This window comes from Lepisosteus platostomus, chromosome 3 (assembly GCF_059453375.1).
Source record: "Lepisosteus platostomus isolate fLepPlt1 chromosome 3, fLepPlt1.hap1, whole genome shotgun sequence".
NCBI classification, from domain to species: domain Eukaryota; kingdom Metazoa; phylum Chordata; class Actinopteri; order Semionotiformes; family Lepisosteidae; genus Lepisosteus; species Lepisosteus platostomus.
Genome location: NC_142613.1, coordinates 68,437,736 through 68,465,122, shown reverse-complemented (window position 1 = coordinate 68,465,122; position 27,387 = coordinate 68,437,736). Strand labels below are relative to the sequence as shown.

The 27,387-nt window shown below is 40.5% G+C and overlaps 1 protein-coding gene across 1 annotated transcript; it reads left to right on the top strand.

The window, feature by feature from the left end:
* Positions 1-2,330: 2,330 nt before the first annotated feature.
* On the top strand, positions 2,331-22,716 carry LOC148675337 (14-3-3 protein theta). Its single transcript, XM_088626578.1, has 6 exons — positions 2,331-2,489; positions 3,342-3,871; positions 13,884-14,007; positions 19,073-19,236; positions 20,298-20,393; positions 21,626-22,716. The coding sequence occupies exons 2-6, from the start codon at positions 3,578-3,580 to the stop codon at positions 21,683-21,685; spliced, it is 738 nt and encodes a 245-aa protein (XP_088482704.1). The 5' UTR covers positions 2,331-2,489; positions 3,342-3,577; the 3' UTR covers positions 21,686-22,716.
* The last annotated feature ends 4,671 nt before the right edge of the window (positions 22,717-27,387 follow it).

Genomic DNA, 27,387 nt, shown 5'->3' with positions numbered 1-27,387 from the left:
GAGACTTTTATTCCCATAAATCACTACAAAATGGATGTTCTGTTAAAAAAATTATGTTAGTCTTATTAAACAGAAAATCACAGTTTTCTCTACCACCTGTGCATACTGTTTGACAGGGACACTGGGGAACACAGGATGTCTTGCTGAATGGCTCACAATAAATGAAATCATAAAGCCCAATTAAACACCATTCTCATATACCAATAAAACATGAGTTATTAAGATTAATTTCATAGTGTTATTCATCTGTGTACTGTTCCTGCAGAGGAAATGGCAGCAAATCTGAAATCTGCAGCTTGGTTTCTTCAGATGTTCCTATAAGGAAGGCAATCACCATTTTGTTTTAAGCAACAAGTGCAGTGATTATTCTGGAGCTCTGTGCCTACAGACTGAGCTATCGTGACGCGTGGGTCAAGGGGAGAGCGTTTAATCAAACTGTTCTGCAATGTGATTATCAAAACCAACGGGACCTCCTGGGTCTCATTCTGAGGCTGTGCGTCACAGGCTTTTCAAACAGTTTAGTTCAACTTGTTTGCAAAAGTATTAGTTATCATACCTCCAACACGCATCTCACCCTTCCTCAGCTAAAGCTAAAGGCAGCTTTTAAATTGTAGCTTTTTGTTTAGACTACAAAATGTTTGGAGGACAATTGGATCTGTAATGGCAGCAACCTGATCTGAATCCAGCACTGTAAGAAACAGGATATTTAAAACATGCCTCATCAGTCCACTTCTTCTTACACCCCAGGTGCTCCTTTGTCGACGAGGAGTCGAAGGGCAGGTCTGGCGCATGTGAAAACAAGCTTTATCCTGTCCCCACACTGGTGTTTTGGGATTGGTCAAGATTCCTGCTCGGCCAACAGCTAGGAGTGTAATTTAGATCTCGAGCAGGGCTAATGATTAACGTCCGACTCGTTCCCGCTGAGCACAGGTGAGGAAATATCAGATGACAGTTTTCCTTTATGGCATGGGAGGGCTCACGGGGGAGGGTGGGCGTCTAACAGCGTCTAATCCAGAGAGGGTGAAGCGCTGAATAAAAGTCAGTTGTGCTCAACTGCCATTGTGCTGCTGCAGGTGCCACCTTCTCCGCAGAAAAAAAGTGCTGACGATATTCTCAGTTCGGCTGTGTCACACAATAACTCCACAGATCCTGGAACAAGCTATTAATCACACTACTGGAAATCCTCGTAGGCAGACCTTCAGACCATAGCAGAAATGCTTTAAGCCATGAGTTTTCAAACTGGGGAAGATTCTGGATCCTTGACTATTATTCTGTATAAACTGGTGGGGATGTCCCTGTAGGATTAGCACTGGAAATGACTCCCTCGGACTGGCGTAGAGTTTCTGTGAGACCAACTTTATTACAACTATAATACAAATGTATTGTTCCTATTATCTGTTATTTAGCATGATCATTTCTCACCAAACAGCTACAACGCGGCAAAGAAAATGTAAATATATTTTTGAAAGTTACCTCCTTGAGCGAAAATCCCTCAAACCACAGTGTTTATGATTAGGAAGTACTGTATTGTTTGTCACAGGACATTGGAGTCCCCCCAAACTTACTGCACCCTGGTCTTGAGGCCAGATTTGGGATTTTACCTGCTACCATCCTTGTATTTCATGGAATCGTGAGAATATGACAGCTCCTTGCTTAAACGTCATTTGAAACCTACTTTCCGATAATTTAGGGTTTAAGAATTGTAATCCGAAATTTTGTATTCGAATGTCACCGGACACGTCCTCCTTAAATATCCGTCCGGAGGAAATGTTCAAATATCTTGAAACGCATTTCCCCCCCGTTTTCGTTCTGAACAGGTATGCGATATAAATGATTATAGTATAAATACCACCAGCGGTCCACCCCTCTCACGTCTCCCCTCGCTCGACTGAGCGCCCTCTTATTTTGAATAAATATGGTACCGCTCATCTATTCATTCAAAGCCGGGGGAATGAAATACGCGAAGCTACAATCATAGGGGTGGGCATGGTCAGAGGGCCACAGGGGGGCTATTGGCTGGCTCCCCGCTTGCAAGAGATGAGTGCCGCCAGCCTCTGAGTGAGACACACTCATCCACCACGCCCGCTCCCGGGCCTCACTGATGCCGACTCTCACTACAGTAGTGCTACATTCAGCGGTGGTGGTGGTGGAGGTGGTGGAGTAGGAGGAGGAGGAGGGGGGGTGCTGGATAACCATGGCAATGGTGACGTCTTCTCCCTTGCTCTAATTGGAGGAAACCCCGTGGCCCCAGCCGCAGCCTACAGGCCAGTCGAACTTGCCCATTTAAAGCCCGCCTTCTTCCGCGCGCTGCGGTGCTACTGGCGAGCATTTTTGAACTGTAACGGTCGAGCGGTGCGGGACTCACTCTCTCATTGGGGCTCGCGCTCGCCTGGCCCCGCCTCGGCTCTCGTGCTCGGTTGAGACTGGCGGCTGGGCTCCTTTCCTCTCTTCAGCCCTAAAGCGGATCAGCTCGGAGGAGCGGTACGGAGGTAAGCGGAGGTTTGGCGCTGCTTCCCTCGTATTTTAGGGGCGCAGTAAGGAGGGTTGTGCTGGGGGAAGCGACGTGAATGTGCCGTTTGTTGAAGGGCTTGCGGTTATTGAACCCGATAACCGTGTGGTGTATCGGACCTGGCGTGTATGGCGGTTCGGGTTTGCCGCATCCATTTTGTCACACAAGGGGGGAAAAAAAAGACTGTCTCGGGAATTGGTTTTCGGCTAATAGGAGCCGCCATTTTATCTAAATCTGTGTTTAAACGCGGAGTTATTCGGATAACTGCCTGCGTGGTTCGTGAATGGGGTCGAAACGCTAAGGAGCAGCGGTGGCGGGGAGACCCGAGTGTCGTCTCGCTTTTTGAGCTGGGCGCTGACACAATGGCGAAATCGCCTCTTAAGAAACGGGGGGAATTTCCTGGCCATTATTGCAAAATTGCCGGGGTGGGTAGCGGAGTACGATGTCGTGTCTCTGCGGGTGGTGCTCGCTGCTGCTTGTTCCGAAAGCAAACCTTTGCCGAGCCCCGGGAGGGGGAGACTGACCGCCGCCCGTTTCCCTGCTCTTCAAGGGAGACGGGACCTGCGTGTGTGCGCGTTGGATACAGCCTCCCCGCCCCTGGGTCACGTTAGAAGTACTGGAGAGAGAGAGAGAGAAAAAAAAAAGATGGCAGGTCCTTTGGTGGTTTCTCGTCAGCCTGGAGACGTGCAGTCTCGATTCAGCCCGACGGGTTTCTTGACAACCGTACGATCGACGCGCACGGATTTGGGCTCGATGCTTGCGCGACGTGTGTGCGTGTAGCTTGCGTGCAGCTCAGCCTCAGTTGCCCACCTCTTTCCCGTTCGGCTCGCAGGCTTCCCACAGGACGTCGCCTGCACGACTGCTGTCTGCTCACCTGCTTGCCCCGCGTCCCCCCGTCCCCGGCCATCGACACCACCGACAGCGCTCAGGCTCTCCGGCGATCCCGGTTCCCCCCCCCCAGCCCGCAGCTGGTCACCCGGCCCGTCCTGAAACACTGCGCCTCGAAGAGAATATCCTGCCCTCAGCCCCACTCCCCCTCCCACACACGCACGATCGGAAGCGGACGCGATGGATAAAACGGAGCTGATCCAGAAGGCCAAGCTGGCGGAGCAGGCCGAGCGCTACGACGACATGGCCGCGTCCATGAAGGAGGTGACCGAGCAGGGGGCCGAGCTGTCCAACGAGGAGAGGAACCTGCTGTCCGTGGCCTACAAGAACGTGGTGGGTGCCCGCAGGTCCGCCTGGAGGGTCATCTCCAGCATCGAGCAGAAGACCGAGGGCAGCGACAAGAAGCTGCAGATGGTCAAGGAGTACCGGGAGAAGGTGGAGTCCGAGCTGCGGGAGATCTGCAACGATGTTCTGGTGAGACCCGCCGCCGCCGCTGCCCGCTTTACCTTCAGATCACCTTCCCAGCCCCCAGCCGGGTCCCCGGACCCCGGGGGCCCGCTCGCAGGCGCGCCGCGGTGGGGTGAGGTCAGGTGATTATTAATAGGAATGTGTAGTGCAGCAAGAGGGGTGGGGTGAGCATGCAGTCCCGTCCTGGTTTCATTTCATTTCTCATCCGTGGCCCTGCTGGAGAAGGGCAGGGGGAGAACGCCCCCACAAGGTGGGAGTTCCCCCTGATCCTTCGGCGGGGGATGTGGAGAGAGGCTGGGGAAGACATGCAGCGGCTGGCAGGGGACCGAGGTGTTTGGTGAGGTCGTGTGTTTTGAGTAGAGCGATGCTGCCCTTAGTCCCAGTCCAGCAGAGAAGCTGCCAGTCCCGAGTTCTGGTCCCAGGGCCGTGCTGAACTGCAGCTGGGAGGCTGGGCTGTTGAGGGCGTCGTCGGCCCGTTGCAGCAGATCGCCTACCCAGGCCTCCCACAGATCAATACGTGATGCAGCAGTTTCGTTTGGCTGACCGACACTGTGGGGATTGAGCAGCACGTTGATAGAGGAGCAGGACTGGAACGGGGCAGCAGTGAGCGAGGGCACCACTGGGTGGGCTACACAGGGGCCTGATGGCAGGTGTCCGAGCTCTGCATCCCGCTATTAGCACAGCAAGTCTTCTGGCCAAGAAATTCTATTGATGGGTCTGAGGAACTTTAAAACGGGTCAGATTTTCTTTTAATTTGAATTGTTTTATGACTTGCTGTGGTGGTTTAGTTTAAAGGACGTTTTCATAGGTTAATTTTTCATATTTTTCTACCCTAGTCCCTTCAGCAGAGATTCACATCTTCAATAGAAATTACATGTGATAGGACTGTGCTTGTATTGTGAAGTGGGTGTATTGGGGTTGTTGGTATTTTAATTTGTATCCTTTGAGTTTTACTGTTGACGTATTAATTGTGCTTTAAGATTTTTTGTTAGATAATTGTAAGTATTGTACTCATCTGAATCCTCATTATATCGTCTGAAGTGTAATTCACTCCCTTTTCTTGAGCTGTACCAGGCCCTGGGTTCTATGTCGTGTGGTATTAAAATGCACTTTTAATGCAATTAAATGGTGTTTGGTAAGCTACACTAAAATGATAGCTCAATGTTTTCAGTGTAATATAGATTTTAAAGTGGGATAGGAAAAAAGTGGATCATACCTTAAATATCAGGGTGTGTACATTTTTCATACATGAAGGGCTTTGAAGTGTTACCTCAGGCGGGTACATTACACCGGTTTAGGATTATTATTAGGTTTGAAGTGGTAATGAACCATTTTTGTAAGGTTATATTTTTTTAATTAAAAAATTGGGAAGGGAAAAAAAAGTGCCCTTTAATGTTTAATATACAGAGTAACCGTTAAAATACATGTTGAAAACGTGGGATTTAAATTTCACATTTACATATTTGATTCATATCTCAAAACTTTATAAAGGCTAATTCTTCGTGACCTATCTAAGTTGACTACTGGCACTGTTGAGAGGTTGTGACTTTTGTGGTAAGTCTCCAGTTTTCATACTAAATGGACAGTTGAACTTTTACATTCAATGTGTATATTTAACTGGTAAATCAATACTATGTACTTACCTGATAAAAAGTAATTGATCTAATATTTAATACCCAAAGGCTCTGTGCTAAATCTACAACCAAAGAGCTGGGAGTATTTTATAATAGTTTATAAAATCAGTTTTAAATTTTAGAAACATACTTCCTAGAGGTGAAATGCTGATTCATTGAAAATCTGAGTACATAAATGAAGCCTAAAGGCTTAACAATAATTGCAAAGGGAATGGTTTCACTTTTTTTTTTAACGTGAAGGTTTTCTCTAAGCTTGTTAGTGTGACTTTATGGCCTGGGATGAGCAGATTCTATAGTTGGGTAAGATGAAAGTCAGTATTCAGAACCTGTTTGATTCTAACCTTCACTATTGCATGTTGTGCACTAGGGTTATGATCATTGAATTATAAAAATGTTTTATCGCCAATGATACCAAAGCTCTATACATATTAGAGGAGACCTACTTCATTCACCACTGAAGTGTAGCACCACCCCAGTCTCACAATTAAGCAACACTTATGTTGTTATTCACAAGCAGCCCCACTACACATCAGATAGGGTGGACGTGAGGAATTAACCAGTTGGGCAAGGGGGAGAACATTAGATTGCGCAAAACCAAAATGCAAATTTGCCAACACAGTGGGGGGGGGGGGGATCAACATTCATACTCTTACCCCACTTCTAATGAAGTGGTGACCTCTGTGTAATGTCTGATCTAATCTAAAGGATAGCACTTCTTCCAGAACATTGTCACCATTCAGTCAAAGTAGCTATCAGTTTATTTCCTAATTCTTACTGCTTCAAACTATTGAAGTGCATTTCACTTTCCTCAAGGTTCTGTGGAGAAATTTCAATACAGTATTGAAATTTGACAGGTTATAAATCCTCTAGTCCTTCCTCTGTGTAGTTTTATGTACTTATGGCGCCAATACAAAGGGTACTTCATAATTGTGAAAGACATCAAGGTTATTGGCAGCAGTGTTGCCAGACAGCTAAAATGTAGTTTACCACAATTCTTCACAAGTACTGACGTTCCTTTGTATTTCTAATGATGTCATATATCCATCCATCCAGAATTTAAGTGCTTTATCCAGTACAGGGTTGGGGGGGGGGGGTGAGCCAGGGCTTATCTCAGCAAGCAATTTGCACAAGGCAGGACACTAGTCCACTGCAGGGCACACAGATGGACTCGCACTTGCACCATGGCCAGCGTGTGTCTTTGGGCTCAGGGAGGAAACCCATGTAAACATGGGGAGAACAGTGGTGAAACTGCATTGCTTCCTTGCAGCCCTGGGTTCAGTTCCAGACCTGGGGTGCTGTCTGCATGGAGTTCCCGTGTTCTGCCTGCATTGGTGTGGTTTTACTGGGTGCTCTGGTTTCCTCCCACAGTCCAAATACATACTGACAGCTTAATCAGCTTCTGGGGAGCTTGGCCCTGGTGTGTTTGTGCCCTGCAGTGGACTGGTGTCCTCACCAGGGTGTGTCCTGTCTTGTGCCTGATGCTTGCCTGGATAGGCTCCGGCTCCCCCACAACCCTGAATTGGATGACGCGTTTAGAAGACAGATGGATTTGAGTATTTCAAAATTTTGTTGCTACACAAAAAGTCCTGTAAAACACTGTCCCGTTATAAGGGTTTAATTTTTGACCTGATAACTGTCCAGCATCACTGCTTAGCAATTTAACTTGTTAAATCTATTGAAACTAATAGAGCTCTTGTATATTAAGACTTAAACATGGATATATGAATAAAATGCATGTGGTCAATCACTCTCCTCTTTTTTCTAAAGATGTTTTTCACTGAGTGCTAAGAGGCTAGTTGCAGGTGTTGGCTTTGGCTTAAGGAAAAAGGATCAACTTCCAAATCATAGTAGAAACATGGTAAGAATACTGATAGCAGTATTTTGACACGTCTGTATTTAAAAGCATTTAAACTAGAATATAAGGTATTTGTAAAGGCCCTTTTCTTACGGTAGAAGTTTAAAATGAGAAATGTAATAGTCTCTGCCCACTTTTTGAGAGTGTTGGCAATAAAGGTGCTGTAAAGTGCACAATAGCCACGAGTGACAGGGTTAGGCAGTGTGCATGGGCTGATAGCCTAGGTGCCCTTCTGTTGGTGTTAATCTTTAAATGCGCAAGTAGTTTGGATCAAGTCCTCATTAAAAAACAATTTCATGCATGCTGAAATTAATACGGTAAACTTTATACTGTAAGTAGGTTTAGGTCTGTGGATTTTAAAGTGCCGAGTAGTTCATACATGTTTTCAGAAATCGGATGATTAATATTCATTGCCCTTATGCTTAAAGTTTGAGGTCATTTGGACACAAGATTTGATATACATATAAACTTTAATTCAGTGTCTCAATCAAGGTCACTTTTCATGACTTGATTGAGACTCTAGTGCCACTGCCAGTTAAAAAAACATTGACGAATGGCGTTACTCACCCTGAGTCATGTCTTAACTTGCTGTTAAGTGTTATGTTAGGTATTTTGTCATAACACAAATTCACTGTAATTGCGGTTTTGCTTGTCCTGCCCCCACTTTAATAAGTTTACTGGAAACATTTTCTGCTTGGTATAATCTTTTTGGAAAAAGGTAGTTGATTTAATTTCATTATTGGGATGGGTTTAAGTTGTTGAAATTTAAAACCAAAAATCAAGACCAGATTAAATTTAGGAGAAGGCTTTTGTGTGTTTTAGTTAGCAGCTCATCTCGCTACATTTGTATGCTTCCTTTGAAGAGGTAAGGCCTAACCCTGTCATGTTGACAGATGGGGAAATTTCAAGTTTTCTTTTAGTAAAGACTACAGTGATGCTGCCTTGCGATGTTGGCAAGCAGTTTCTGTTTTCACGAAGGTCTACAAAACCTTCCAAGCACGAGTGGCATGCCAAATATCTGAAACTCTGTGAGGAGTGAAGAATGGTGAACTGGAAAGGGGAAATGAACACTTTTCAAAAATAAAGTTAAATGTAACTGAGGTTCAACTAATTGACACTTAAATTTGATGAAAATGTGTAATAACATCAGATCACTTTATTAGCCATATACTAATTTCTTGTATTAGGAATTAGTCTTTTTCCCATACCCCAGCTTGCTCTCATGAGACACACAGACAGGGAGAGAGAAGCTGGGGGTCAGAGCGCAGGGTCAGCCATTGTACAGCACCCCTGGAGCAGTTGGGGTTGAGGGCCTTGCTCAGGGGCCCAACGGAGTAGGATTCCTCTGCCTTTCCAGCCACAGTGCCACCGCTCCGGTATAAACAGAAGAAACCAATTTCTTATAGAGATGAAAGCAATTCATTCAAACTCCAGATTCACAGCTTTTCTAGCTATAAATGCATGCATATTACGGTTTATAAATATGATGCCCATAGATTGATTGTTAGGATGGATATCACTCAGTTTTCTGACTGCTTGATGTAATACAGGGTCATGGGAGAGCCAAGCCTATGTTATGATGGGTGTTTGCCTTAATTGATCTGCTATTGAACTTTGGATTAACCCAGACCCTCCACATTCTCTCTTACCATTGGATGTTTTTCAGAACTTGTCTCACAGATGTAGCATAACAGAATAAAACAGACTTGGAACTTGATTGTAATTTATTAATATCGAACTGTCCGCGCTATGCCATTGATTTGTGATTAATACAAGACTTGGGAATTGTCCAGCACCAAAAGGTGATGAAAGGCATAGTGGGGCATGCACCACAGATGACTTATACCTCCTACTTTCCGTGGACAGCGAGGAGCTTTCTCTTAACAGAATCACTCGGAGACCATATAACATTTGTGACCTTTAATTTGCAGTCTGGATTTTCTGTTTTTTTAGTCATTTCTTGTTAATAGGGTATTTTTGGAAAAGTCACCATTTGTTGTAGAAGAACTGAATTTGGTAGAAGATAGCTGTCTAAAACCAGGAGCAGGTGTGCTGTGCAGCTAACATCCTTATTTTTCTGTTGAACACCCTGTCTGTTACATTAGGCAGCAGTTGGAACATGGCTTTGCCAATTTCTTTTTATGAGGGGAAAGGTAATGGAACATTGTTTTTGCAGGACTTGGTTGTCAAAGACCTGTACTGTTTTTGTTCAGTATTGTCTATGAATTTTAAACTGCTTTTTAAGACTTGCGACCTCAGATCTACACTCGGTCTGAGAGCACTTCTTTCCAGTGGTGTTCAGATGAGCGCTGAAGGCTGAGACTCGACTATCATCAGATGTCATTTCAAAACTGGTTGGGCTGTGACTTGCCAGTTCCGGGCATTGATGTTGCCTGCTAAGAAGACGCCCTTCCTAATTCAAGAACCTCCAGCTCTTCTAGTGCTCTTCTAGTGGTTAGCTGCTCCTTGGGGAAATCCCGGCATTATTGGTTTATAACATTCAAAACTCAAACTTGCAGCTCCTTTTGACCAAATGCTGTTAGCGTTTGAGCCTATTCAGAACCTTGACAAGGCTTTTTTTTGGTTAGAATCGGTAATTGTGTAGTGATAATTTCTCAAATCATACCCTCTATTAACATTGGAACATTTTGAAGTGTTCTGTACAGCTGCATTTTATTTGCTAAATCAACTTTTACAGTTCTGGCATCTTAAATTTGCAGACTGATGCATGTTTAAAGTTTCATGGCTATACCAGTGTCGCCCCCAACATTCGTGCAGATGGCTGATTGCATTTGAATGCCGTCTAATATACTATAGTGTCTAATGTCCTTGTTCACCTTCAGAGACCTAGGAGGGCTTTGATTTATTATCCTTGATTTGTTTGATTAGCACTTAAAAGGTGAAAGACCCTTGACACTGAATAGATGGAAACCTATATGGAAATAGGTTTCTTTATTCAAATATTAGTCTCTTTTCAATATTTCTTGAACTATTGTTGTCAATACCAAGGGAGAAAATACTGAACTGGCTTGCACCCCACATAATACTGAAATGAGACTGTGGTTTCCAGTGCCTAGACAGTTGTCAACCAATTGTTGATTTCTTTGGTCTGATCCAAAATCAAACATGACCTGGAGGTCAAAACCTCTCCAAATAGCATGTAGATGTGTTGGAGAGCAACTATCTACAGTTTGTTTCCTGCTGTGTGCACAGTGCTTGCAGATAAAATCAACAAGCGTGGTTGGCATTTGCTCATTCAGGATGTCATTCAAAGGTGTGTTTATTTGCTTGATACTGTTCTGTCTTGAGAAAATATTTTTTTTTATTCTGTTGCTTTGTTTAAACGGTTTTGTTTGCATACATCCACTTTAATGATATTCTGTGTGCTGTTGATACAGCACTTAGTGCACATTTGTGTGAAAGGAAAGGGTCTGCTGTTTTCAACAGGTGTTGGAAAATCAGCCCCAGTTAACTCCACATGCCTTGGCAGCACAGCATCAGTCTGCTTGTCCGTATTTCATAATGGCTCTTTTTGATTAGGATTTTTTTTAGAAAAAGCTGATGCTGCTTTAGATCTTTAACTGGCAACCAGTTGACCTCTTTGTACAGATGTCATTTAACGGGGTATTCTACTGCCGCTGGCTCGGAGGAAGGGAGAATGTTATGCATTCTCACCTTTTAACTTTTCCATTTCTCCCAGTGTATTCCATAAGCTTTTTAAATTGGCAATGTTTAGTGTAAGTTACAGATAAGCTTACAGTGATGTTTGATAATTTTAATATTGCTTTTAAGGTAAGAATTTGTACTTTTTACCTTTTTGAAATTCATTTAGGTCAGATGTTATTTTTGTAGATGGCTCCAAGGTTCTGTTTTGGAAATTAACCACATAATCAATATGAACACATTAACTTGGATGTTTGCTGTAGTGTATGGCCATATAGCTGTCACAGGTGTTGTCAATGAAGATGGTGTTTTATTATGTAGAAGTTGCTTTCTTGTGAAAATCCTTATCCTTAAATTCACATTATGAATGCACTCATTTGACATTTGAAAGTGTCTAGTCTATAAGGACAGTCCATTTGTGTGAATCCAGGTCACCTGTACAAATAGCTAATGCTCTTAACTCGGTTTTTACACATGTAATACTTCAACAGTCTTATTTTAGTACCTATGAGTCTGTTCAGTAGTACATAAGAAGATGATGCCTGACTTTGGTCACTTCATTTAAGGAAGCCTAGTATATTTACTGTTAAATTACTTGGTAAACTAGCTCTTGTCTTTCAATTAATTCTTTTGTCTCATATTTGCATCTTGTTCTTGTGTCATTTCATTCTGTAATTGCGGTCTTTGTGATCTAATTTATGTAAATTGTGCAGCTTAATTTGCTTTATAAATATCCAAGTAATTTGCATTGCACCTGCCCTTTATCAGCTTGGTTATTCTTGAAAGTTTAAGTGTAAATTAAACTTATCCACAGAAGATTTGTGGAATAAAAAGGTCTGGCACCTAATCAACGAGCAACATTAATAAACCTAGCTTTTGAGGTGGAACATCCTAGTAAGTTTAATGTACAGGCTTAAAGGCACAGTGATTGTTTTATTGTTGAAGCAGTGGGAAGGACACTGTGATTTTAGTGTGAAACTTGTGGGTTTGATAGAATTTTGACCTTCGATAGAGGAAGAAACAATGACATACTTAATCACATGCCCCTTTTCCTGTTTGCAATGTGTACATTAGTTTACTTTTTAAATAAAATTTAAATTTTAACATGAACAGAACAGTGTGTAGGAGGATAAATGTCGGCGAACTTGTTGGTTGGAACTTGTATCAATTGGAACTGATTACATAAATGAGCAGCTCTCTACATCAGTCCACGGTGGCAGGGGTTACTGTTGTTAACCTTCTTGGATACATTCCTACCAGCTCTGCATAGTGGATTGGTGTTGTGTGTGCGTTCCTTTTTCAAGTAAAATATAAATTGGGAATTCAGGTTAGGAGTAGGCCTCTTATGGACATTCACACTATTGTTAGGTCTTTTTCATACTTTTCTATGTGCTTTAGGCCGTTATCCTGCTGAAGTGCGAATTTATGGTCCAGTTTTAGATTGTGACTCAAGCAGGGTTTCATGCCATTTACTGAAGAGTGGTTGAAACCTAGTCTTTTTAGACTTGTAGGTTAAATTGTGGTTTTAAAAGTAGTTTGCAAAATTCTTTGGAAAGTTACATAAAGCCTGAGTGGCAGCCTTCACCCAAGTTTAGTCACCACTGGTCTGAGGCCATGGATAGACCTGGATAGACGTGGTCTTACTGTGCAGACATCTTGTACCTAGAATTACTGAAGAGCTTGTTAGGCTCGAGAAATAGGTGCTAGATGTTTTTGTCAGTATCGAGCACTGTAGTGTGGAATTGACCTAAAGTCATCATGACAAGACGGTGTGGTTTCCCGATTTTACAACAGTTATCTTTATTCTTGCTATTTAAGTACTGTCATGTACGGTCATTGTGATCTTGTGCTTAGTACTGAACTGTTAAACAATTTCTTGCAAAAGTATTCAGACCTTTCCAATGGTGCTCCATTTGGTAAAATCATAAAATGATGCATACACCATTTCAAACCTCAATGCTGAAACTGAAGGCTAATAAGCTACTGTAAATGCAGTGAGCAACAACTATGGTGGAAGCACCTTGGTGCAGTTTGCCTTGTTGCCCTCTGGTTCATTTACAACCACAAACGAGTGTGAAACGAGGCTCTTTAGTTGTGGGAGCCAAGGACAGGATATAAAGATCTTATTGATTTTAAAATCCTTTGTCCATTTCAGCTTTTCTCATTTTCTGCTCCCCCAGATCTCCCGTCACTTGGACACCCTTTTGTCTATTCTCACCTACTATGCTTTTTCCTCCTCTCTTTCCCACCTGAAAGAAGGCTGAACTGTGAAAAGGTTTCTTCCATATTTCAGCTTAGGTTTAACCATGTGTGGAGTAGGTTTTGTATATAACTGCTGCTTTAGTGTTGTGATTAGAAGCTTCTAGTCCCAAAATGTGAAAACTACAAGGGTCCACATACTTCTGGAAGCCACTGTGCTTTAACATAAATTAAACCTGCAAATATTGGCGGCCTCTGTATGAAGAAATATAGCAAAACATAACTTTCAAGAAAAATCTGGGTCAGATTCTTAGTTAATTGCTTAACCAAATCAGGTAGGTGGCCTCTTTCCGATTGAACATTTTTAATCCTAGAACTTCCCTAATGCGTTCGTTTCAAGCAGTAATTGTTCAGTTGCTTCCAAAAGTGTGCGTTCCACTGTTGAAACAGTTCACTAATTGGTTTAGCTTAATAAAAAAAATATAAAAAGGATTAGTGGAAATGGACAGTGAATTCAGTTTCCGAATATGCCAGTATTTAGTTTGCAGCTCCTTCTATAGACGGGGGTGTTGAACGATCCAGTTCTAGTTTGATCTTTGTTGCTTCTAGACAAACTGGAAATGCAGCATCCATGGTCAGCAGTAAAATCATTCACTTTTTTTTCCAGGGATTGCTGAGCAAATATTTAATCGCCAACTCTACAAACCCAGAAAGCAAAGTCTTCTATTTAAAGATGAAGGGAGACTACTACAGATATCTTGCCGAAGTTGCCGCTGGGGATGACAAGAAATGTAAGTGCATGCATGTTGTTCTTGTCTTCAAGATTAATTATTCCAAAAGTGTTTCCTAATTCAGTCTAATAAAGTTCAATGTCTTACTTTTAAAAGTGTTTGGTGAATTGTTGGAGCACAGATCATGAAGGACTAAAGGTTAACTTTTTTCATATTGCACCATGATGAAAAATGTAGAGTTGTATGGTTTTAGCTGTGTCTCCCAATGTGGGCTAAAGCTCAGCACGTGTTGTTCTGCTTTGTTTTATGCTGCCACCAATCACGTTTATTCTGCATGAGCACACTTGTGCTCCGGCTTTGATTTTTCAAACTGACCAATGGGTCAGGCGTGCTGGCACATCTGGCTTAGCTGTGACTGTGGCAGTTGTTGCATTAAACTTTTGTGCTCCCCTTGGTAAATACGTTGAGTTCTCCGACATGATGGAGCAGCCGATTGTAAGACTTCATGAATCAGTTGAAAGCTAAAGTGTGAACTCAGCTGGTCTCACTGGTCAGCACTCCCTTTTACCAGTTGCAGTCTTTAACGTGTTTGGACTTGAGTCACTGTCTTCTGGTTGTACAAGGTCTTGAAGAGGGCTGGGAAGGTGTAGTGATTGTCAGTGTATATTGCATGATCCTTGTCTAGCAAGCCAGCCTCACTCAGGGCCCAGTGCTGCAATGGAGTTAGTCTCTACAGGATCCATGAGTAGGCTAATTTAATGTCAAATGAGGACAACATTAATTCTGACTAAAATTTACTTGCTTGGGACATAGTGACACAATAGTGATAGTTTTGGAGCTATTGCGATGTTTTGTCAAGAACAGGAAATTCTTCATATGTCGGGGTCCCAGTAGAACACTTTCTTCAGCACAGTGTAACCAGTTAGTCTCGCGTCCCTCAACTCTAAAACAGTAGCAACTGTGCTAGTGATTGTAGTAAGAGATTAAGTTTGTATGGCTGTTTTGAAAAAACAACTTAAACAGCTGATATTTGGTTGGGTAGAAAAAATATTTTCCTTAATTACATTTTTTTTTTTGCTGCCAGATTACCTAGTGTTCTAGTTTGGGTGAATGTAGTCGCCCCAAGGTGGCTAGAGTTCTAGGATCTTTAATACGCCCTTATAAGAGTTTTTAAATGTTTGCTTTGGTTGCCAACTTTTCAAACTTGGCACTTAAATGTAGGTTTAATTATCCCCATTGACCAGTCAGCAGAGCTCTGTGATGGAAAAGAATGCTGAACAATACTTCCAGGATCTGAATAGTAATGTTCTCATTATTGTGGCAGAATGGAAAACATCATAGAACTCTCTGAAATGATTAAAATCCTATTTTGCGACACTAAATTGTGTATACTACCTGTATAAATCCTGCGCATATGACAATTAAAATTACTTTCATTATTCAGCACCAGTAAGACATTATTGTAATTAGTGACTGAATAGGATTTAGTCCACAAGTTTGTTAGTCTTAGCAAGGCATCCGTATATTGCTTAAGTGGTTTGTTTTAAATTAAAAAGGGCTCTAGGCGGTATGTAAATAACAGGTGCTGTTAAATGTCTTCTGTTTTTGTTTGAAGGAGATTGTGATGATTGAATTTCAAATTGTTTGCTTGAAACAGCAGGCAGAAAATTGTAAGCCTCTGAGCCGTGTTGATAGTTGCTATTGCAGCATTTTCAGTTTTTAATTGAAAAGATAACTTGAACACCCTCAACAACTGAACAAATTGCTTGTGGAAACTAAACATCAGCTCAGTCCAGGAAGAAGCAGGAGAGTGCAAAAGGATCAAAGTGGCTTCCATGCAAGTGAGTTTAATTACTTTGTGCAAGGCCTTTGAAATTCATTAAGCATATTTTGTGTTTCTAGTCAAAGTACCACGAGTGGCTTGTCTTTGTGTTTGGATTAATACTGATTTTTGCTTTAAGCAAAACAGTTGGAACATGTCAGTCAATATATACTTGAGCAGCTGGCTGGATGGTGGTTTTATGGTCAGAACATGTTGATAAATTCCAAATTCAAGTTGGTTCTAGACTTGGTTTTGTTTATTTCGAAAAGTCTCAATTTACATGTTCCTTGAGGCAGGCTAGTTCAGGTGTCGGTACTCTCATACTTCATTATGATTGTGATTTCCATAAAATAGCTAGTAGGGAAACTTGACCATTGTCATAGGATGTCTTTGGCACACCTATCAATCACACTTACTATAACTGTTAAGTTTGATAAATTTATCTTGATAAATTTGTCACTGGTTTACATTCATTCAGCTTATAGTCTTAATTTACAAGCAGTTCTGCATAACCTCAGTTTAGATGTACGTTCAGTCACCTGAACCTCTCAAGAACACAGGGTGCAATGTGTTTGTTACTGCCAATCTAGGAACAGTTTGCAGAGTGACCTGACACGGCCCTTCTATGTCATTGTTAGCGGACTATGAATATTCTGTTTCACCTGTTCGGTGCGAGGTCTCCTGGGACACTATAGTTCATGTCAGACCAGTAGATATCGCTCTTCCCCAGTATTTCCTTGCCTTTTGTGTTTGTAGTCCTTGGTTACTTCTGCAAAGAAGTTGCTTCTACATTTTCAAGTGTTGGTCCTTAACCTGTGCTTGTTTCTTTGCTTCTCTCATTATATAGCTCCTTACTTGAACCCCTCTTTTAAAGTTGTTCTTGGCTGTAGTTTTTTTACAAATTTATCCGTCGTTTTCTGGGTTTATGTAGCTCCATAACCAGGTCTCCTCCCTTCTTGTTATTTTTATATACAAATAGCAAGATATTACCTCATCACTAAAGTCTTGTATGTGTTGCAGCTTTTGCGGTTTACTTCATGGGGTTATATAACACTTCTATAGCTGAACACTTGCATTATGTTAGTTCCATTGAAAGGCTGAAGCATTTCTTTTAAAAATCAATGCCAAGTACTCAGTTATAAAAATAAATGACCATTTACTAAGGGAATCTTGATCTGGTGTTTTTTTTGTTCAGTGCTATCACCAAGCCATTCTAATTCTTGTACCTTTTGAATGGAAAATAGATTAAATGAGAAAGGGTTAAGTCTAAGGAAATAGTAGCAGTGGAAATGTGTAGTTCTTTAAACAATTTTTATTTGGATGTTGTGCAGCATTGTCAATTTTCGTTCTGTTAAGAATGGGTTTGGGACTGGTGTAGTGCTTTAATTTCATTTAATGCTTTGAGGTAAGCATGATTTTTGAAGTTCTAGTTTCACTTCTAATTTTGACAAATGCAGATTTGGGCTTTAAAATTGTTGCTTTTGTTTAGATTTGACCTCGGTCTTAGTTGTTAAATTAATAGGGTGATTAAACACTTTATCATTTTACAAAGAAGAATGGAGTGATTTTTAGACAGGTTGTTTTGAGTTTGGATTGTTTTCTGTGATATAGGCTAACAGTAAATTCATTTGTCATTCAAGCAGGGTAACAGCAACATACTCTGTACAAAATCAACAAATTGTGGCCCTGATGCACATAATCTTTGTAAACAAAACTACCCAATACACACTCATTACTAGTGACAGCTCTGTTAGTTTTTCAACACCTTGAAACCACAGCTCTTCCCTCTGTACCAGAATTTCCAACCCAAAGCCCCATTGTGGCAACAGGCTGATGCTGTCTTTTGGCTGAGGCCATGGCTGTTTAGTCATTGAATCCTTGGCGCTCTTTCTAATTTTTCTTTCTTAGCTGATCTGCTGTGTATTGGGGCTGCTGACAAACCTGGTGGCAGTATGCTAGCCAGGTACAAGAGACAACCTGCGCTTCATTGGAGCTGTGAAGCTGAACACAAGGTTATAGATTCATGGATTTCGGTCAGTGCAGTAGACGCATGTTAAGTTTTTTAGCAATGGAATGTTTGGTCATTGTCTTAAGGATATTGCATCTACCTCAACAAGCCACATGTTTTCCGAACATCTTATTCTGAATTTCAGATCATAGGAGTGACTATTTTGCAAGCTGACACCCCATAAAATGAGAATTATGAATGAAAGTGAAGTGTTAAAAATGGTCTGCTCCTACAATATGCATTATTCTCAAAACGTGACGTTTCAATATTTGGTTCGAAATTCACATTGTGAAACTAGTGACATTCAGTGTAGTCATCATAACCATCTGAATTATGTTAAAGTTAGTGTAGTGATCATTTAGTAATTGGTCACTTTCTATTGTATTTCTTTTTTTATACATCTTCTGTGCCAAGTAAATGAACCAATGAGCCATTAGATTTGAATTTGGTTTCATCTGCTTTTGTTAAAGTATGCTTTATGACAAGTACTTGTATCCTGGTTTGGCCACTGAGTTGTACATCCTCACAGTAGAAATCAGATCCTTATGTATCATTATGCAAAGGTAACAGGTCAATAACCAAAACTGTAGTATTTAAGATGAGGAAATCTGTTTGTTACCACTTGTAAGCATGTTTCCACCTTCAGTTTTGGTAAAGCGCTAATCTGTTATGGATATCCTTGAGTAGAGCATCTTGCACTAATCAGTGTTCATGTTTAGGTTAACAGAAGTAACACTATAGATCATTAATGTACAGCTGGATGTTTTTTTTCATACCTTGGTTATAACTCGGTACATGTTGGGCTTGTAAAATTGCATTTTTCGGCAAATGTTCAGATGGGTAAGAACTCAGCAGTTTAATCATAATGCAAACGGTACCCCAAGAGTTTTTTTTTAACTAACCTTATGTCATCTAAGAGCACAGGGTAATTGTTTTGCAGGACAAATTTTGCTGTGTTTTTACAAATAAGTCTGTCATCCATATGTCAGTAGTTCTCACCTCCTGTTTTTCTGTACTTCAGACTTGGTTTGATGATTATCACATTCTGTATTGCCATGTTCTCAATTCACTGCGATTGCTTTGACTTCAGCACTGCAGTCCATCAAGTACATAGACAGTTCTAAAGTACGATTAAATATGAAACATTTAAAGTTTTCAAGTTTTCTTTTGATGGCTTTGTCAAAATGCGTGGGGTCTTTACATTTTCAAAGGTAAAATCATAAAACTCGTATTAATATTCAAGTTGCTTGATATCTGAATGTTTTGTGTACATAACTTTTTTTTTTGTTTTCCAGCAACGATAGAAAACTCTCAGGGAGCTTATCAAGAAGCATTTGACATCAGCAAGAAAGAGATGCAGCCCACACATCCAATCCGTTTGGGACTCGCCCTCAACTTCTCTGTATTTTACTATGAGATCCTCAACTCCCCAGAGCAGGCCTGTGCATTGGCAAAACAAGTATGTTTCACACTACTGCATAAGAGCTATGAAAGAATACTTTTTCCTTGGTTTATACATCTTTAGTTCCACATTTGTCAGGAAAAACTAGAAAACTGCAACAAGTAACCTTGAATTCTGGATTTTGTGTTGAGGCCATTGTGCACAGTGAAGTCAGTGGGAAAGCTCTTTGATACTGAAGTGTGCTGCACAGTTGTCTGCAAGAATATAGCCAGAGATTTTCTCCATTCACGTTATCTGTAACAAACTTTCAGCATGTCACTCTTGTATTACTAAATAACTAGCAGAATACTATATTAAAGCTTAAATTCCTTAGACTCATTAAAACAGCCAGCTCTTTGTAAAACAGTACAAATGATGCGAGTACTTATGATATGGAGAGGCTGTTTTTGGTTGAAAACATTATTGCTGAACTAAGACATCTGCTAGTGGAAACATTTTGTGTAGAAGTATTTCACATTATATGGTCTGGATCTAATTTACCCTAAACTTTTATGTATATTTAAAATTCTAGAGATTTTTACAAATTAAGTCAGATTCTATCCATGGGAATTACTGCATACTGGCAGACCATTTAAGGTACACTGTGTACCAGTTTATCTAAGATTCTTAAAGGAATCCCTGCTGGCAAAGAACAAAGCCTGCTGACAGGAATTTACACTGCCTAGTTACAGGTTTTTACAGGCATTTGATAACACCTCATTGTTAATGTTTGCAGCCTGTTTGAGTAGTTGAGGTGGTTGTAGCCTAGCAAGTTAGTTTTAGATGAGGTAGTGTAAAATGAGCGGTGTTGTGCTCTAGGTTTGATTTAAGTAGCATTTGTTCCACTTCCTTTGCCATTCCTGGTCAAAGTAATGTACCTGTAATGTAAGGGAATGGTCCAAGCAGATTCATTGAAATACAGAAGTATTTGAATATCGCCAAATAAGGTAGACAGGTTTGTCTTGATTTGCCATGCTTGGACCATTATCTTTGTTAGTGGCCTTGGTAACGGTCTATGAAGACCATGTGCAATCAAACGTTTTACATGCTGTTCATTAATCTTTTTAAATTCTTTTTAGGCTTTTGATGAAGCTATTGCAGAGCTTGATACACTGAATGAAGATTCATACAAAGACAGTACCCTCATCATGCAGTTGCTTAGAGACAACCTAACAGTACGTTCTCTTGTTTATACTTTCTCCTACATCTGCTTTGAGAACTTGAAATTCATCCAGAATTAGTCCAGGTGGTAAAGTGAAGTCACTTTTTGCTGCTTATCCGATCTGAGATTGTGCCATTGTGAAAATGTGAATTAGTTAAGAATCTGAAGAATGAGATGTACAAATGTTCTCAGATTCTGGAGCTACGTTTTCAACTTCTCATCAATTAAACCCAATTCGCAAGTTGTTCATATTTCTGATGTATAAATATATACCCCATAGGCCTTGCAACAATCAGTTCATCTCAAGGTTCATTTCCTGGGGGTGATTTGGGGGTTCTTTAGCACAGTCCAGTACAGCCAAGACAGAAAAACGTTACCATAAAGAGGACCATTCAGTAGTTTTTTCAGGAGAAAGGTTACTCTTGCTCGCTGGAGATGAACATAGGGGATGAAAAATTGAGGACACGGACATCTCCCAGATTAGAATAGTATAAATTCACAAATAGTGTGGCTCACCCTCCCAAAATGCTCTTAACCTCCACACTCTGTAGATAATATTTGATTTGCCAGAATAGTTTTGCTGCTTGTGTTCATTAACTTTCTCAATGTGGTACAATTAATGGTACTGATGCTTCCAAATCAAAAACAAGTTAAAATGTTTTCTGGGAGTGTTGAAATTATACCTTAAAATCATGAGTTTCTAGGTATGTTGGTCTTTTATTATAAATGGTATCACAGCATTAGTTCCATCTTGGGTTGTTGTATATGACCAGTCCTACAATGCACGAATGCCTGTTTACACTAGTAAGAGTACACTGTTTGATCCTGGATAGCCTTTAAACATGTATAATATGACCATTGCGTTTCAAAAGAGAGATGTTTATTCTTTGTGTGCTTAACAGCATTTTCATCTGCTGAAAAGTTACAAGAAATGTTCCAAAGTGCAATTAAATGCTCTATTGAAGTGGTATCACTATCTAATGCTGTGAATTGGTGCTAGTTTGGTTTTCTGGGTGTATGTGTAATGGTTTTCAATTAAAATCTTAGTAACAGGCATTACCCTTTGTGTAATTGCTAGGCTAAATCAGTAAGAAGCCTAAGATAAGACATGAGGTTAGTGTATTGTACCTTGGTTAATGTTTTATTCAATATAGTCAATATAATAAAATCATTTTGGTAGTGAGAACAACTTGGAGAATGTATTTTTTTCTGACTGTTTTTAACTGCTTTATCTTTTGTTTTTAGTTATGGACATCAGACAACGCAGCAGATGAAGGGGAGGGCGGAGAAGGCGGCGAGAATTAAAATGCACATGGAGTCATCTCCCAAAACAATTTACAGAAAAACCTTTTTACACGTCTCCATTCCTTATTGCTCCACTCAAAAAAAAATATTGCAGCAATTGAAAACCCATCATTACTGAATAGCTGTATATGGAAATTCAACAATTTTAGTCTTTTCACACTGCAGCTTTTGGAAAACAGAAAAACTCCATTCCTTGGTTTGTGTTGTTTGTCCTGGCCTTCCTGGTGTGCGGTTACTGCTGTAGAAAAGTATTAATAGCTTCTCTTTATATAAACATTAACTTCCAATTTAGAAAGAAAACACATACAGGACTTGTGTATTTTTGGAGAGAACCTTTCAAGGGAATGTTGAAATTCTGATGACAAAGATTGGTAGTCCTATATTGCAAGGTGGAATTTGTGTTTGTTAAAAGGTAAGGTCATCTCTTCATACATCCCTTGCATCATTTGTTTGATCTGCGGTTGTCTTGAATGCATACAGCAGTTGTAACTTTTGACAGGCAAATTAATTGATCGACTGACCCTGCACATGCTAGCAAATGTACAAAGACAACCTGCTCTTTACTGCGGTAGAGGTCAGTGCGTGTTAAATCTACTGAGGCAACAAGCATTTCACAGCCAAGCGCTTTTCATTGGTTATGAGGTAATTCCTTTTCGAAGGTCGCAAACACTCCTTTCTAGTAATGATATTCACTAAATGTTACTTTCTTAGCATGTCTGATTTAAAAGGTGGCACTTCCTGAATACCAAAAATAGTCTACATGCATGACCTTTTTAAGCACCCTGGAATGGGAACCAATATTATTATATACACCAAGTCCAAGTATTCTATTTAGTACTTTTCAATGCAGGTTTGTGCACATGTAAGAGGGTGTTTGGTTTGTCCAGTGATTGTCATTAGAGATTTGGACCACTATTGTGTTTTGCTAATCATTGATTGTAGTCCCCAAAAGCCTTGTGAAAATGTTTATTGCCCTATGTAACAGCTATGTAACATGAATAAAAATGACATTTTATAAACTGAAAGCAAAACTTGTCCACTGTTTCTCTGTTGTTGGAAACTGGTGCCAATTAGACTGTCCGTGGGTATTATAAACATTGGTTCTAAGAAATCAGGATTGCCCAGTGTGGTGATTTTCCCTCATCAAGTTTTAAAATAATAAAGAGGCTTGCTTCTAGAGGGAACCCAATCAAATTGGTTGACCTGTTTTCTCTCATCTGTTGACCTTGCCAGGTTACTTAATCTACTTAAAACAGGCCATCTTGAATGTTCTGCAGCTGGTTTAATAAAATGTAAATAAGTCTTCAAGCCAATTATGTGGTTGAGCTGCCCATAAAAATATCATTGGTTGCGTAGGTACTAGAGTGATTAAATTAGTCAACAGCCAATAAATCACTGAAGTTAGTCTTGGGTAATATGGAAATATTTTTCTGAATTTCCATTTGTAACTAAAATGGTTTTAAATAGACATTACTTGCTGTACTATTCTTGGGTTTTATTAGCTGTTAGTGGTAGGCTACATTATATTATCTTACACACTGAATGGTGATTACACTGGGGGCATTAGTTTCTAGCCAGTTGGTTTGCCAACCTGTCCCCCAAAAGGTAAAATGCAATTGTAGTATAAATGTATCCTCTATTTGAATCATTTGTTGGGGGTAGGGGATTGTTCCTAGCAGATTGCTGTGTTGCCAGTGTAAGATGAGGGAGGGAGGACTTTCACCAACTTGTCTACAGCAGAATGCACCAGCCACTGAATGTGGAAACTCGATTCTTAGTTTCAGGTCAATATAATTTGGATAATCCCTGGTGACCTGGTTAAATTCTCCTCTGGCCTGCCGGAAATTTTATCTTAGTTGAATTCGTGAAGCAATGTCATCCGATTTAGCAGAGCTGCTTTATATCGCCCTAGTAGGTGCTGAACTTCAGTGGAAGATGAAATGGGTTAACCTGTAGAGCACTCTGGGATCCTTTAGGAGGAAAATGCTGTATCACTAAGAAATTAATTTTGACGAGTGCCAGAGGGAGCACAGAGGATCTTGAAGATGAAACTTTAATGTACATAGTGCCTTTAAAAAGCAATCTAAAAAGACTTTTCTATCTGCTTTATCCAATAGGTTTGTGGGGGAGCAGGGGCCTGTATCCCATGAGAATGATTAACATGGATGCCTCAGTGCAGGAGCCTGGGTTCAATCCTGGACCTGCTGTGCTATCTGTGTGGAGTTTGTATGCTCTCCCCATGTTTGTGTGGGTTTCCTTTAGGTACTCTGGTTTCCTCCCACAATGCAAAAATATAATGGTAGATTAGCTGGCTTCTAGGAAAACTGGCCCCAGTGTGTGCGCCCTACCTTGTGTCCATTGCTGACTGAGATAAGATCCTTGGAATAGACCCCAAATTGAAAGAAGCAATTAGCATAATAAAGCAGCTTTAGCAATAGACGGCAAAATAGTAAAAAAAAAACTAGGCTTTCAACTGAAGAATCTTTTATAGAAAGCCGTTTCAAACTAATAAAATGGTGTGAAGCTATATCCCATTTCGGTAAAAGAAATGAGAAATGCTAGACCAAGAAAGCTGTTTTTTTTTCCACTTTTCAATCAGTAACTGATTAAAACCCACAGAAGGTGTGTGATTTGACTTCAGCATGTAATTAGTTCAATTAATTAATCTCAGACACATTTATAGTCGAGGTCCCACGAAGCCTGGAGCTACTGATCCCTCCCTGCCCTAAAAAGAACAGAGTTGTAGTGAAATAAATGAAGAGACAGATTTAATTGAAAACTGTTATTAATGTTTGCAACAGCAGTCCGCCGGTGTGACTTCAGTTAAAATCAGCTGGTATCCCAGCTTGCCTTATACTCCCAACCTGCTTTTCATCTTAAAGGGACATCATTGACTAATATGAAGGGAGCGTCTGCCAACTTTCGACTTGAGAACTGTGCACACGAGTGAGGAGTAGTGATGAGGGCTCTGCAGCTCAGATTAGATAGAGGATCATGGGTCCAGCTCTCGGGTAAGGTGTAGCTCAGGTTGCTTTAACAAAGGCCCTTCTGTACAAGTGGGTCCTCTTCATGCTGCAAATGTAGGTTTGTTCTCAGTTGACTTATCTGGATAAATATAGCCTGAAAAATAACAGATCCCTCCCAGCAAATCTAAAATACAACAGGTCAGCTTTTGTGCCAATTTAACGTCTGCAATCTTGAAGTCATAGACTATATATATGACTCAAAATGTATTATTACTACAATAACTCCCTCACCCAAATCCATTTGATTTATCTTAGTATGTGACTTTTTAAATAGTTACAGGCTCCACAGCCGAAACGTATGTCTTTTCTTCTCGGCATGGAATAAACCTTTACTTGTTCCTTTCCAGCCTAGCCTACACATGCTGACGCAGCTACCTACTTCTAATTGCTTACACTTATATATCGCTTTTCTGGACACTCCACTCAAAGCACTTTACAGGTAATGGGAATCCCCTCCACCACCACCAATGTGCAGCCCCACCTGGATGATGCGACAGCAGCCATAGTGCACCAGTACTCTCACCACACACCAGCTCTCAGTGGGGAGGAGAGCAGAGTGATGGAAATTTGTCCAGGACGCCAAGGTTACACCCCTACTCTTTTTGAGAAACGTCCTCGGATTTTTAATGACCACAGACCACATGACTTTGTGCAACAGAACAGCATTATACTTGGTTCCAGCTGTATTATTCTTTACATTTATAGGGAATTGTATGTTTGTTGTGCACTTAGTTTTTTCTTAATTTGAGTGGTGAGCTCCCCACAGAACTCAAGTGAACTCGAGTGCTGATTTGGCTTTTCTATGATGGTGTTTGTATTTCCTTTAGCGCTTGAGACAGAACATCTTATCTGCCCTGAGAATCCTAATTTCTTCATTGTCCTCTGTCATTTCTATCAAGAGCAATGTATTTTAAAAGCAGAATGACTTACACCCAGAAGAACATGATTTAAAAAAAAAAAACATCTGCTCATTGCTTGTTTTAAAATATGTAGGTAATTGGTTTTCAAAGTGGGTTATTTAAACACAGTGGGAATAGAATATATCTGAGGGACAGGGTTGCTGTATGAAAACTTCACACAAAGTATGAACAAAAGGAAATTGGGTCACCACACTCATTAAATTATTGGCTTTTTGTAGCCTAAAATATAATGAACAAAATTAAAAGCCTAATGAAATTGTTCATACTTCGATGCAGTTATTTCTCTGGATAGTTAATGTCTCACTTTCATCACAGTACTAAACGATTATCTACATCTACACACAAGGCATTCTTAATACTGAGGAATCTGAGTTTTCCAAAACAAGCGTCCTAAAAAATGTTTTGAAGTCGAAAGAATTAAGGTTTTCTATCAGGAATTGAATCTTAATAGAAATATCTTGCATACTGCCCTATTGTGACTTTCTACCACAGAACATGTCAAACACAACATAAGATTGTTTGTAAATTGAGCTGAGACATGTTGCCTAACTTTTGGCTCCTTGCAGTAATCCAAACCAGACTTTAATCCAGAAAGATAGCTTTAATCCAGGTTTTAATCCATAAAATTCAGAAATAATCAGAAAGCTTTTTTGGCCACCCTCTTAAAAAACATTCCTCTTCTTGTGCAGCTGTTAAGATGACATTATTTACTGAAAATACCTAATAATGCTGATCCAGCTTTCTATGTATTTAAGAGCAGTAGACGAACCTCAAACGGCGTGTCTTTAAGAAGTCTGTGGAAAGTGAAGATCCTTACAAAATCCCTTGAACAGACAGGAAGGACACCCCTTTATTCAAGACTAAAGCATTTCAGTTCCTATAATGTAGTACTGTGTATGATGTATCTTTCAGACCAGGAATTAGTTTACTAACACTCTAAGAATATAAGAAAGGGTAACAGGATTGTGGCAGCAGAATAAGTTCTGAAGTTTACAGAAACATCTTGGTTCAATGTGTGGGGTTTCACCATGCAGCACAACAATGATTCAAGATATGAAGCAAAGTATATTTAGGTCTAGCATGATTAAATGTTTGGATGGAATTACCAGAAAGTAAAACATACAATACATTGTACTTAGTGTTTGTATTATTCTCAGAATCACAAATGCAATTTGCTTGACTGAAAAGCAAAACTTTTGATCGGTTTGACCTTGCTATTACAATACTTTTGGAGGGCGCTGTATACTGTTTGTATTTCCGGGGAGATCAAAATCAAGTTAAAGCTGAGGCAGTGGAACACACGTGCTCAGATATAAATCTTCGGGATGCAGCTGGAGAACCTCCTGTTTATCAGATGCCCGGTTTCCCAGTCCATGTACAAATGATCCCCCCACCTTGGACCACCTTGTGAGGAACCTTTAATGGAGATTTCAGTAAAGTGGACCTGGTGGGTTAAAACTGTTAACGCACTGGAAATGGACGTTTTTGCCCTGTCGTATGATCATACCGAACACATTTACAGGAAGGAGTTTGCCATCTTATTATTTACTGCTGAATAGCCTGAAAGTGGCCATCATCTCGTAGAGCATGGAGGCTGACATAGCTTACATTGACCACTTCACAAACAGCACTGTACATGCCATTCACGGTATCCTGATGGTAACCCAAGGTGATTATCCTCTCTGAGGCTAAGCAGTATAGTGGTGTAATAGCGACCTCTGCTGCCTCACAACTCCAGGATGTTGACTTTGAATCT

Bases quoted from the DNA above. Each gene is read 5' to 3' on its own strand.
- LOC148675337 (XM_088626578.1), top strand. From the start codon at position 3,578: ATGGATAAAACGGAGCTGATCCAGAAGGCCAAGCTGGCGGAGCAGGCC. The intron at 14,008-19,072 runs GTAAGTGCATGC...TTTGTTTTCCAG, and splicing joins CGCTGGGGATGACAAGAAAT to CAACGATAGAAAACTCTCAG. The intron at 19,237-20,297 runs GTATGTTTCACA...AATTCTTTTTAG, and splicing joins CCTGTGCATTGGCAAAACAA to GCTTTTGATGAAGCTATTGC.